This window comes from Pseudorasbora parva, chromosome 7, assembly GCF_024679245.1.
Source record: "Pseudorasbora parva isolate DD20220531a chromosome 7, ASM2467924v1, whole genome shotgun sequence".
Taxonomy (NCBI): Eukaryota; Metazoa; Chordata; class Actinopteri; order Cypriniformes; family Gobionidae; genus Pseudorasbora; species Pseudorasbora parva.
Genome location: NC_090178.1, coordinates 21,956,122 through 21,970,303, shown reverse-complemented (window position 1 = coordinate 21,970,303; position 14,182 = coordinate 21,956,122). Strand labels below are relative to the sequence as shown.

The 14,182-nt window shown below is 37.8% G+C and overlaps 1 protein-coding gene across 1 annotated transcript; it reads right to left on the bottom strand.

The window, feature by feature from the left end:
- Positions 1-1,263: 1,263 nt before the first annotated feature.
- tbrg4 (transforming growth factor beta regulator 4) lies at positions 1,264-10,539 on the bottom strand. Its single transcript, XM_067449637.1, has 12 exons — positions 10,421-10,539; positions 9,461-9,933; positions 9,182-9,363; positions 6,847-6,991; positions 6,540-6,714; positions 6,293-6,450; positions 6,030-6,140; positions 5,787-5,931; positions 4,476-4,718; positions 4,279-4,390; positions 4,081-4,195; positions 1,264-2,618 (listed from the first exon to the last, which is right to left on the bottom strand). The coding sequence occupies exons 2-12, from the start codon at positions 9,863-9,865 to the stop codon at positions 2,517-2,519; spliced, it is 1,893 nt and encodes a 630-aa protein (XP_067305738.1). The 5' UTR covers positions 9,866-9,933; positions 10,421-10,539; the 3' UTR covers positions 1,264-2,516.
- Between the last annotated feature and the right edge of the window lie 3,643 nt (positions 10,540-14,182).

The window sequence follows — 14,182 nt, the reverse complement described above, 5'->3', positions numbered from 1 at the left end:
CTGTAAGTTGTTTATGTTCATTATTACTGTAATGTTATGTGCTTTGAGACATTACAGTCCTTCCAGGATTTTGTGGGCCTTTTTTGTGATTGTTGCGGCCTAAAATGCCTGATGTTGCAGCCACTTTTCTTAAAATTTGCGATGTTTTAAAGTGCTCATATTATGCTTTTTTTTTTGCCTTTTTCCTGTTCTTTATTGTGTTTTAATATCAGAACTACACCATACCTGGAGGAGGAATATAGTGCGGCCCCTTAAAGAAATGCACGTCTCCCATTGAACTGCGGGTATTTTGTGTGTGTGCCGAGATTCACATGAACAGTGTGAGAAACACTTGGAGCGCTTTTGTTCAGAAAAGTAAATTGCGTATTCGTTTTAGCCGATTGTAATGTAGGCCTATTTACTATAAAAAACATGTACAGTAAGTGGTGATGGTGTTAATGATTTACCTCTGATATGAGTGAGAGTGAGCTTCAGTGCATCGCTCAGACTGCTGAGAATGTGCTTGGTGTAAAAATTAGGAGGCCGCAAATAATTGGTCAAAGTTGCAGGAAAGTTGCGGTGATTGGTCAAAATTGCGAGTGGCACTAAATTTACGGGGATTTGTTGAAGTTGCGTTAATAGTTGTGATCGCATTATCGCGAAATCATGGAGGGACTGATTAAAGGGTTACTTCAGAGATTTAGCATATGGCTTTGTATCAGTAGAAACAGTATATTTGAATGATCGTGTGACCTCATGTGATGAATGTAATCTGACTCCTACTGCATTTGTGCTGTGTGACCCTCGCTTGGCTCACTCACATTATATTGAAGACACGTTCAGTTTTTAATTGTAGTGTCTGTTCTCTTAACTGAACTGATTTTATGATAATGAATGTGGTGGGAAAGTGATCCAGTAATCCAGTAGCAGTGGCTTTGGGGGTGGCCTTATAGGGCAGCGAAGCAAGTGCATTCTGGGAGTTGTTGTCTTTCATCCCCATGAAACAAAAATACATTTTCTGTCTTTTATAATTTCTACTACATTAATGACCCAGTTTAAGTAAGTACAAAGCTTAATGCTAAATCTAAGTAATTTAACGCCTGAAGGAGGCGTGTCTTTGGAGAGCACTGGAGTCTTTGGACTTTGGACACTGCGTGTCTTTGGAGAGGGTGGGATCTCATGCTAGCCTCTCAGAAATTGCCTACCTTAACTTTTAAGTAAAACACAGCATATCTGAGCAAACATCAGACAAACTTCAATATGTATTGTTAATTGAGTCAGCTATTTGTTAAAACTACGTTTATTAGATTCTGATCCATATCAGGACATTTGCTCAGCACCACACCAAACAAACCTCAGTGTGTTAATGAAATCTTAAATCATTGTAACCAATACAAAAATGAATTAAGATCAGTTTCACATTTCATCATAATGTTATGCTCATTACACAAAACATAGAACATCACAGCATGCCTAGACAGCCAGCCAACATTTTGTTGGGGGGAAATACAGCAATGAGTCACAATATGCTCTTGCTCTTAGATGAAAATACATGATTATTTTATTGATACCACACATTGCAAACAGAGGTGCTTGAGGTGAAAGTCTAAATGGAAAAAGCCATTCTCTGCACAAAATCTTTTCAAGATTTCAGGAGAAAGGTCCACTAAGACTGACCGGAGTGCACAACCCCAGATAAACCTGACGGCAAATAGTGCAATAATGGCCTTTCCGAAATAAATATTTAAGGCAAAACATTTCATCCAATATGTACTTCTTACATACTACCATGTTTTACATATATTTAATTAAATCACAAGCATATTTGCAAATGTACAGATATCAGGTGAGGCATATAGAGTTGGTATCATTTTACTTTTTCATTAAGCAATAAGAGTGGTACTTTCTAAGTGTAATGAAAGTATCTTTAAGTAGTGAACTCACTATCCCTTTCTCCATAAATATTTCCATCCTAACATCTGTCTCCTTGGAAACAAGTAAAGCCCCATTGTTGTCTAGGCAACCACATAAAAAAACAGAAGGTCTATGTATTTATTAAAAGTGGACCTATAGTGTGAACGTCCAGTTGTGTTTGAGAATTTAATACAACACTGATAATTTAGTGTGGTTGATATGGAGTTGTTTCCCCCTGTGGTGAACATTGATATTCCCATGAGATCAGTCACACACGCTTTCATTTCACAACATATGCCCAGCTCTTTGGCTCAGTTTCCTTTTTGGGAAGGCAGCTGATACACGACTCGGTTGTTTCCAAGCATCTTCTGATTTCTGGAGGCTCCGCTTTCTGTTTGTGCAGAGATGGATCACAGCTCCCAGTCTCATTTGATTTCCACTCTGGTCTTGGGGTGGATCATGGAACTTGAGGATGCTGTAACGGTCTCGCTGTGTGCATATGTAGAACTCAATATCTGTATCCTTCCTTTCTTCACCTGTAAGTCCTGTTATTTTCTGGCCTTGTTGATGTCTAAAAGCTGCCTGTGTCAAAAGCGTTTAAAGTTATTGACAGGCTTGATGGCTCACTTAGCCATGTCCTCAGCCACTGCCTTCCCTAATTTGTCTTTCAAGTAAGCCACTTTCTGCCAATCAGACTTCAGCTCCAGCCATTCAAAGTACGGCACCTGAAAGAGGACACATAAGGAGGGAGGTTGTGACAAATCAATATGCTTAAGAGTAAAAGTGCAGTCGCATTTGTTATTGTTTAGCACATTGGTTCTTTGCAACAGGAAGATTTGCTGCGTTGGCAAACAGAATTCTGCTTGGTTTGAAAGCTACTGCTTTATACATCATTACATAAATGAAAATTGTAATTTGGCTAATGTATGTGACCACAAAAATCTCTCTCAGAAAATGGAGAAGTGTTACGAACTCTTGCCATTAAAATGGCTTGTGTCAGCTAGCGCATCAAATGGAAGGAGCATTATGTCAGCCCTGTGCTCAGTTGGAAGTCAAGACGAGTCCAGCCAACTCTATTAAACTGTACCCCAGGAGGCAGAGGGCTAACAGGATTGTCCTACATGCCTCAGACAGAGCCTGAGTCCTTTTCCGCAGTTCTGTCTTTAACTGCTGCTATTTATAATCCAAAGTCAAGGGGGACTGCCTGCCATGTAATAGCTATGACAATAGGGATATAACTAATCAGGCTAACAACACTTGTACTATAAAAAGGAGAGAATCCTTTTTGTATCATAAGAACTGTAATTATGAGTTGGAAAACCATCAGTAAATGATGTACATCTAATCCTGACCACCTAAACCCTAATATTCACGTAACTTATCCCTGAGGTATGTTTAGAAGAAAATGCATGTTACATTATAATATAATAACTATACAAAAAAAGTTAATAAACATTCTAAAGGGCTGTTCGGACCAAAGACAATAACTGAAACTATAGTTTTGATAATCTTTCTAATTGTGTTACTATGATAAACTATGATAAAGACACAGAGTTATGATATTTTTGGAATCAATTTTAAGATTTTTTTTTTAATCTAGCTTGATCATTTAAAGTGGCAGAAGACATTAACCGCAGTGTGGGCTTAACAGATGCTAATACACAGTAATTATCATTATAGTAGTTATTATTCTTAGTGTAAACAGGTCGCACTTCTATGAGAATATTGTTGTTATTTTTTGAAGCATTTCTCTGATTGCTTTGGGAAAAGATTATAAGCATCAGAAGTGCCAAAAACAGTGCCATCGTGTGGCAGGTAACATTTATAGCAGCCATAAACCCTAGTGCTCAGCTCTGTTGTTTTATGCATTTAGCACACAAAAAAGCCTGACGATGCTAAATGTTCAGTTTTCTGATATAATTCACATATTAAGTGTGTCAATAAATTAAATGTAATAATTATAATAATACTAATTATAACATTACTAACATACCTTGTTTATTATACTGTTTATAGTAGAATATATTATCATAAAATATAGGCAATAGGCTTATATAAAAATGAGCCTATTGTGAGTCTATATATAAAAATGTTAGTAAATGGTCTTGAACTTTTATAAACCTGTAGAGTAGTGATGAAAATGAGAAATGTTTTTATCTCCTATGCTCGTATTTCACTGTGTCTCACCTCCACCACTATAAACCCAGCCAACTGTAGGTGGCGTTTCTGCATGGCAAAGCGGCCCAGAAGATCCTTGCTCCTCAGACAAAAGTTAGAAAAGTCCCAAGACAAAAATGCTATTCTGCAAATAGACAAGCACATCGACACAATCAGAAACCATCTATTTATGAGAACTTAAAACAAAGCTTTCACTTGAACACTCACCGTCGTGCCCCTGCAGGTAAGTCACCTGGTCCACCGCCTCCTGGTAAATGAGGGGCTTTCAAGTTCTCCAAATCAATAGGCTTATTTTCTGAATCTACCACAAGCTCTCCATCTGCGGCGAAGATATCAATCAATCTGTTAGATCCATGAATGGGAATCAAACCTATGACTTACATTACCTTGCAGTTGCTACTCACCTATTGTCCAGCCGTATACAGTTTTGACAGCAGTGCGGAGGGCCTGTGTCCGGCTGTTGGTCAGGCTCTGGAGGGCTGCGTGTAGGCTACTCTGCTGAGGGGTTTTGGTCTCCACTTTCCTTTGGGGAGCTGGCAGCAGCACAGGAGGGGTTTTAATAGTGATTCCTAAAGGCTCCAGCTGAGCAAAGGCTGTTATCTGCAGCAATTTCAGCCGATAGTTCTCAGTCCGATCCACAATGCCGCCTGTTGGATGGGTCAGGAAAATTTTATCACAGTTACACAAAAACATGATATGACTGCAGACTGACTGAATGAAGAATGAAGCGTCTGACGATTCAGCAATTTGTTATTTTGTGTCCTGATAATAGCATATGTTTAAACAGACATAAGGATGAATAATGACAGTATTTTCATATTTAGGTGAACTATTCCTTAAAGTACAGTGTACAGTTTGGTGTTGATAATATTTTTAAATGTTTTTGAACATTTAAAAATCTTTTAATTTTTTTTTATTAAAATTAATTTTTATTTTATTTTATTAAAATTAAAATTAATTTTTTTTTTAACATTTAAAAATCTTTTAAATTTTTTAAAATTAAACATAACAGAACATATGTCTGTTACGTTTAAACAGACATAAGGATGAATAATCACAGTATTTTCATATTTAGGTGAACTATTCCTTAAAGTACAGTGTACATTTTGGTGTTGATAAGATTTTTAAATGTTTTTGAAAGACTTATGCTCACCAAGTCTGCATATATATATATGTATATGTATATTATATTATATATTAATGTGGAATAACAGTATATACAGTATAAATAGTAAAATTTTAAATAAATGTTTAATGTAATTGGGATTGTGCCTGTATGCCTGTCTTATTTTTATCATCATCATTTTGATATGTTAAAAACATACCGCTTAATAACTGCTTAATATTTTTGCGGAAAACATGAAAGTTTTTTCTTTTTTCTTTTACAGATTATTTAAGGAATAGAAAGCATTTATTTGAAACAGAAGTCTCTTGTTATAACGTGATAGTCTTTTTGGTCACCTTTCATCAATTTGGCTTGAATTAATTTCTTTAAAAAAAAAAAAAAAAACTTTACTAAGCCCAAACTTCTGAACGAGTGGTGTAGGTTAACTTTACCTATAATCTGTCTTGGAAAAAAATCGACAGTGCTCATATACTGCCACCATGTGTTTCGAATGAGAACAACAAATGATATTTATCATTCGCTGCATAAGAAACATACATTCAGCAGTTTTCCCAAAATATTTTTTTTTAGCACATTCATTCCTTCGCACCTGAAAGCTTCTTCTGAAAGTCATGCGTCGTAACAGAGGAGATGTAATCAGGATTGGCCTGGTTTAGCACACACAGCGACCAAACCACATCTGTTTTCAGGAAGGGCTCTAAATTCTGAAAGGAACCTTCCAGAGCTTTGTGTACCTATAGTCACACAATAAAACATATTACACACACACATAAATACACACTGCACTGCAGTTAATAAAGGACAAGAATACATTACAACTCTAATTGGTTACCTTTTGGTAAAACTCCTCTCCTCTGCCAAGCTGGAAGTTGAGTTTGGCGAAAGACATGAGGAGATTACAGACCTGCAGAGTGCTGTAGTTTACACTGTAACTCACATAGTGCTGAAAAACCACAGAGGGAAAATAATGAAAATATGTGTCTGTAGATGGATACTGGCAAAAAGAGAGACTATTACAATCAAACAAAATAAAAGGAAAGTATAATTTACTTTGTGGTGCTGGTTTCTTGAAAATAGCCAGAAAAAGACTCTAACCTGAGCAAAGCCTTCAAACAGAGGCAAGTGGAGCCACTTGAGGAAGGCTAGAGACTTGGCACAGCGGGTGACATCGATGGAACTCAGTTCTGATAACCTAGGCAATAGCTCTGCCGCTATTCTATTCAGTACCTGTGGCTGGTGAAAATTCAGCTTACCTTTTATTGAAAGGAAGATGAGAGGATAATTAGATTTTATACAGGCAAAACCTAGGCAAAAACCAAAGCTATGACAATTCCTCACTGACCGTAAGTGTACGCGATGTCAAGCAGTAATTGTGTTTTCAGTTCAAAGGAGGATTTTTGGTTCAGGTGGTATGAGAGAGCTCGTAACAAAGAAACGGCCCTCCTGTTTTGAGAGGCCAGTGCTAATGCCACCTTCCGGATATCGTCTGCACTGAAGCTCTCTGCTAACTCCAGAGCCTGGAAAGCACAAGATGCATTGTTAGACAAGCAAGTCACATAAGCCTAATACAACATAATGCAATTTTAATAGTTGTCAAATATTTTTGGTTGGCTAGGTGGCTAAAGGCATTTTTAAGTGTGTGTACTCACTTTGTCCTCCAGTTTGTCCATAAGAGAGGGGGAGAAAAGCAAAGCACGGCCCATGAGAATGGTGATGGTACGACTGTCACTCAGTTCTGTCCAGCGCAGCTCAAGATGTTTCAGCAAGGTTGTGGTGAGCGTTTCATTTTCATACCTATCAAAAGACAAAACAACATTAAAAGAACAACCCAGCTACCTACTAGACCATCTACAGTTGGAATAAAATTGTTTACAATTTTATTAATGATGTATACAAATAAGTTAATTCAACACAGGCACATATACATACTCTATTCATATACACTACTATTCAAAAGTTTGAGACCGCAAGGATTTTAAATAATGTTTTTGAAAGATAATTTATGCTCACCAAGGCTGCATTTATTTGATAAAAAAATACAGTAAAAACAGTCAGGTACACTCACCTAAAGGATTATTAGGAACACCTGTTCAATTTCTCATTAATGCAATTATCTAATCAACCAATCACATGGAAGTTTCTTCAATGCATTTAGGGGTGTGGACCTCGTCAAGACAATCTCCTGAACTCCAAACTGAATGTCAGAATGGGAAAGAAAGGTGATTTAAGCAATTTTGAGCGTGGCATGGTTGTTGGTGCCAGACGGGCCGGTCTGAGTGTTTCACAATCTGCTCAGTTACTGGGATTTTCACGCACAACCATTTCTAGGGTTTACAAAGAATGGTGTAAAAAGGGAAAAACATCCAGTATGGGGCAGTCCTGTGGGCGAAAATGCCTTGTTGATGTTCGAGGTCAGAGGAGAATGGGCCGACTGATTCAAGCGGATAGAAGAGCAACTTTGACTGAAATAACCACTCATTACAACCGAGGTATGCAGCAAAGCATTTGTGAAGCCACAACACATACAACCTTGAGGCGGATGGGCTAAAACAGCAGAAGACCCCACCGGGTACCACTCGTCTCCACTACTAATACGAATTTGCACAAGCTCAACAAATTTGCACAGTTGAAGATTTCTGTCAAGACATTCAGATGGTAGAGTCAGAATTTGGCGTAAACCAAAATCCATGTTCTCATTCTGTTTACGCCAAATCATGGATCCATCCATACGTTGGATCCATCATGCCTTGTTACCACTGTGCAGGCTGGTGGTGGTGGTGTAATGGTGTGGGGGATGTTTTCTTGGCACACTTTAGGACCCTTAGTGCCAATTGCGCATCGTTTAAATGCCCCAGCCTACCTGAGCATTGTTTCTGACCATGTCCATCCCTTTATGACCACCATGTACCCATCCTCTGATGGCTACTTCCAGCAGGATAATGCACCATGTCACAAAGCTTGAATAATTTCAAATTGGTTTCTTGAACATGCCAATGAGTTCACCAAAATGGCCCCCAGTGATCAGATCTCAACACAATAGAGCATCTTTGGGATGTGGTGGAACAGAAGCTTCGTGCCCTGGATGTGCATCCCACAAATCTCCATCAACTGCAAGATGCTATCCTATCAATATGGGCCAACATTTATAAAGAATGCTTTCAGCACCTTGTTGAATCAATGCCACGTAGAATTAAGGCAGTTCTGAAGGCGAAAGGGTGTCAAACACAGTATTAGTATGATGTTCCTTATAATCTTTAGGTGAGTGCATATGTCACAGGATCCTTCAGAAATCATGCTGATTTTGTAATCAAAAACAAAAATGAATCATTGTTGGAAACATTTGTGCTGCTTAATATTTTTTCCAGTATACTTTCATGAATAGAAAGTTTAAAAGAACAGCATTAATTTGAAATAGAAATATTTTGAAACATTATAAAGGTCTTTACTGTCACTTTTGATCAATTGAACATGTTCTTGCTGAATAGAATAAAAAAAACCTTGCTGATCCCAAACTTCTGAATGCTAATGTGACAGCTTTATATAACTGACTTATTTAAGTGATATCAAATAAATGTTAAAATATATGCAATATGTCACAAAATGTTTTAGCAATTTGTTGGTATATCTGAATCAGTCTCAATGGAGCACTGTATAATAAGGCTGATTCATATCCACCAAACCAATTGGGGGTCACAAGCAGACGTTTATCCAAATATTTTACATCATTGGCTGATTTTTTTAGAAGTGACAGAAAAATCTATTTGACAGATTCTGTCAAAAAAGATTATTTTTAATTAGTCTGTCTGCATGTATATTGAACTCATGCAGCTAAAACAAAAATCTGAATAAAATAAATAGTCTACACCACTGAACAACTAGTTCATCCATCAACTGACTAGTCAACCCTAAACTGTTAATTTTTAAATGGGAATGTGCTAATGTCTATGACTAGGAATTAAGCTTTGTCTAGCATATGAATCCCACCGTCTTTTGCGCTGAAAGGCAACCCAGTCCACCAGGTAGGCAAGTTGACGGTAGGTGAGGCGCCGGATCCTCCAAAGCACTTCATTCTGGATGGAGTGGAGTACAGGGGCATCAGGAGGGAGACCCAGCATAGTGAGTGTACGCAGAAGAGCCACCAGAGATCCATTCCACACTGAGGACACCTGTGTAAGAACAACAAGGTAATCTTCCACCGGCACAATACATCTTTATGAGTGACTTTTCATTCAAGCAGCTACCCAGACTGGTTATCATGATTACCTGATGGTTTACAGTCTCCAGCATGTTCTCAAAGCGTGGATCCTGCAGAATTCCTTCGCCGCCCTTCCCCATGATCTGCAGGTTCAGCTGGACCAGACACCTGGCAGCATCGCTGGCAGATCCACCTTGCTCTGCCCATAACTGAAGCACTTCCTGTGGAGTGGATGCCTTTTCAACAAGTTTGACTAGTTCTGTACATTCATATGGAAATGGCGTGTCTTCCATCCTGGCCAGTTCATTGCCCTGACAGAGGTGCCTAGCAGAAGGTAGGAACCAAGACACAGACATCGGGAACAACGGCTCTGTATGGTGGACTGTGGAAGTCTGTAGTCGGGCTGAGGCCACGGCAGCCTGAGAGCAGCGAGGAAACCATCGGGCCCATCTGCACAGCAGCCTGGTGGTCATTTTGGAAAGGGGACTTCTTCTATTCAGCAACCGATCAAAGCATTTGCACCCACATCTCACCTGTGCAGCTAAGAGTCAACAAGACAGCACAAATTATAAAAGCCAAATTTATATATATATATATATATATATATATATATATATATATATATATATATATATATATATATATCCAGTCAGATGATGATGATAATATTACATTTGATTCATGGATGTAGAATTAAATGATTTTTTTTATAACTAATTATATTTTACTAGTAAGGACTCTTGCTTTAAAAAAAAAAAAAATCAACACTTTTGAGATTCAACACTTTCCGATTATACTGCATGTAGACGCTATATGAAGATCTTTCAGATATCTGAATTTCCCAGCTGTCTGTCATATTCTGACCTTGCCAATTTGGGCAGGCGCCGCAATAAGCTTATGAAACTGTCAACGTGATCAACCAGAATTTTCGGCAACCCAGTAAACCTTGATACAGTTTAATAAGCATGCAATATCGTATATATGCCTGTAGACAAAAACAACCGATATACCAAATACTGCTTTCTTACCTTGTCAAAATAGATTTTATAAGAGTGGCGACGACATTCACATGGAGGAACTCTAGGTAGGTCGCGGAGGTTTTGCGTCAGTGCGAACCGGCACCACCTGATTTCGACAGCGCATCGTGATTGGTCGGAATAACTTTGAGTAGAATGAGTCAAAGCCATGAACCAAGCTTTTTTATCGACTCCAAAAGTAGAGTATTTCTGCATCTGGGGAAAAAAACTTGCTTAGTGAAATGCTTAGTGTACGGTTAACTAAAGATTTTTTTTTGTTTTTTTTTTAATACTACTTTTTTATTTATTTATTTATTTATTAATACTTTTTTATTTTATTTGTAATAACACTTAGGATTAATACTGCCTCAGTATGAATTTATACCAGTTTGTTAGAGGTCAGACATAAGGAAAGATATTACTTTCTTTTCAGAACCTGCTCAGTGACTGCACTGGTGGGTTTATAATGGGCTAAATAAGGTTTTCTTTTAGATACAGTGAAAGCACACACTTTTTTGTAAGATTGTCATTGATTAACACCAAGTAAGTTCTTCATGTTCACGCCTATTCCCTAAACATAAAGTAATTCATTTAAAGGTTTTGTTCACCCAAAAATGCAAATTCAGTCATTAACTACTCACCCTCATGTTGTTCCAAACCTGTAAGTCCTTCATTCATCTTTGGATCACAAATAAATATATTTTTGATGAAATCCGAAAGCTCTCTGACCGCTCTATACAGCAATTTAAAGCGTTATTTGTTGATCCAAAAAATGTAATTATGTCATTAATTACTCACCCTCATGCCGTTCGACATCCGTAAGACTTCCGTTCATCTTCGGAACACAAATTAAGATATTTTTAGTTGAAATCCGATGGCTCAGTAAGGCCTTTATTTGACATCAATGTCATTTCCTCTCTCAAAACCCATAAAAGGCACTAAAGATGTCGTTACAAAGCCCATCTCACTACAGTGACTCTACAATCATTACGAAGTGACGAGAATAGTTTTTGTGTACCAAAAAAAAAACGAAATAACGACTTGTATAGCGATGACCGATTTCAAAACACTGCTTACTGAAGCTTCAGAGCTTTATGAATCAGTGTATCGATTCATGATTCGGATCGCAAAGTCACGTGATTTCAGCAGTTTGCTGGTTTGACACGCGATCCGAATCATGAATTAATTAATTAATTAAGCTGCTCAGAGGCTTGAGGAAGCAGTGTATTAAAGTCAGTATTAAGTTGTTGTTGTTTTGCGCACAAAAACGATTCTCGTCACTTCATACAATTATTGTAGAATCACAGTAGTGAGATGGACTTTGTAACGATCTTTACTTCCTTTTATGGGTCTTGAGAGAGGAAATGACATTGGTGTCAATGGAGGCCTTTCTGAGCCATCGGATTTCAACAAAATTATCTTCATTTGTGTTCCGAAGATCCTAGGTCTTACAGGTCTGGAACGACATGAGGGTGAGTAATTAATGGCATAATTTTCATTTTTGGGTGAACTTTAATCAACACTTTTAAAGCTCAGAAAGTAGGCCTAAAGACATTGTTAAAATAGTCAATGTGACTCCATTGGTTCAACCTTAATTTCATGTAGCAACAAGAATAGCTTACTTTTTGTGCTAAAAACAAACAAACAAAAACAACGACTTTATTCAACAATTTCTTCACTTCTGTGTTAGTCTCCTACTCAGTTTACATTGGCCAGCTCCTGTGTGAACATTACATGCATGTGTCATGGTGGCCACGTTACCAGTGGATCTGGATCCAACTCCTCCCACTTTATATATCCCCAAACCTATCCGGCTCTCCGCTCCCTGGATCTCATGTTCTGCAATGAGGGGCTCCTGCCTGATATTAGGCAGCGAACGAGGTCTACTAGAAGAAGCTGTTCATAAAACGACCAGCAGATGGCGACATTGATTAACAGATAGTGCAGTTCTCCCTTAGTTGGTCAGGCATGCTTCATTTTACATGATCTTTTGGTGATGAAAATAGGCAAGTACGTTTTCTAAAAGCTATCTTAATTTAAATCATATTTGAGCTCTGGTGATTGGTAAGCTCAGTCCGAGAGATCCAGGTTTTCTCGAACAATGTAACTGATTGAATTAATCAAATCCTTCATTAACCGTTCAGTTGTATCCTTCTCTAATGGGAAATGGGTGCACAAATGCAGAATAATAGTCTATTCTGGGTTCAGTAATAGCATGAAAGCAGCAAACAAAATGAAAATTTTTGCGTCATTTTGTAGAGGATGATTTTGTCTAAATTAGCATAATCTGTGTCTTTAATGGAGTGCTGCAACAGTCAAGATAGCAACATAATGTCCAAGAAGAAAATAGAAAATTATACATTCTGAGAGCGGTAGAGTAGCCTACAATATTTCTGGAAGTATAGTTACATTTTGAAATGGCACTATAGAAGGCTATTTAGGAGAGTATATAATATAATATAATAAATATAGGCTAGTCTAATATAATATAATTGATTGGTTGCTGGATCAGGGATCAAAAGAGATTGTCTCTTGAATTTGGTAAATTAACACAATGCCCTTTGGATTGGAATATATAATGTAAGAATATGATGGAGTGCCGGCATTTAGTTTCATCGCAAGGAAGTTCAGGTCTGCCATCTTTCTCCTCACAGATCTGGTGCCAGGCAATGGAGAGGGTAAATGGTTCAATTTCATACAAGGCTGTTATTTTTTTATATTGAATTTAAGAGATAGAAAAGGGCAAGTGAAACATTTTCAGTAATGAGGCGGCTCAACTGGAGGTGAATGGAGAGGATAAACTTTTAGAGGCAGTGCAATGTGGAGCGGTTCCATTAACTACCTTTTTCAAGTGGCACTTTGGAAAGAGAGAGGGAGAGTAAGAAACAAAGAGAAGAAGGGACAGTTACAGTGGCTGATTGAACCCTTATCCGGTGATTTACGCTCCATTCCATCAGCTCTCCGTGGCGAACAGAGTCATCTGGTTAATGGTGTGATTTACATTAAGGACACAGAGAGGTGCAGCCCGTTTTACAGTCTTTAATGCACACATCAGAACTTTGACATGCTTCGTGGTAAGTCAGGTTGATTTGCATTAGCTTCTATGTACCTCAAGGTGCTTTGAGTCAGTTCCCATAAGCCTATTAGATTTGTGTAATGTTTTATGCCGTTTGAAGAAAGACATATTTTAACCGACCATTTAAAACTAAATCTTCTACAAAATCCAATCTTCTTGTATAACTGAGAATGTCTCTTAAACAGAGCAGAGATAGTTAGTGGGCCGTGTTACGTGAAGTTAAGAATCTGTCAATCACACACAGCTTTGGCTTTGGAGATCTGTTTAAATAACCATCAGATAATCTGAGTTCATACTGAAGTTAGTCTGACGTCCTGATATAAGAGGGTAAATGTGTGAAAGGTCTTAAAGAACACTGTGAATGAAATAGTGAATGCCTATATCTTATACATTTCATGGCTTACAATATTCTCTCTTATAATGATGAAAATATTTTGTGCATGTAAGGGGAGCAAGTTCGGTTCATCATTGCCCAAGGAAGCACAGTTATGAACACTCCTAAACCAATGGGAGTGGGGATTTTTAAATGACTCTTCCATTACTCATTGTTGCACTAATAGGTGTTTAAAAGTGATTGTCTTTATGATCTATCTTTATGAGTGAGTCATTGAATCATCCACTCAACAGTTTCATTCAAAACCAATGATTCATTCATTCAGAAAGCATTGCCACTGTGTTCCTCGGATATGCAATGTTGA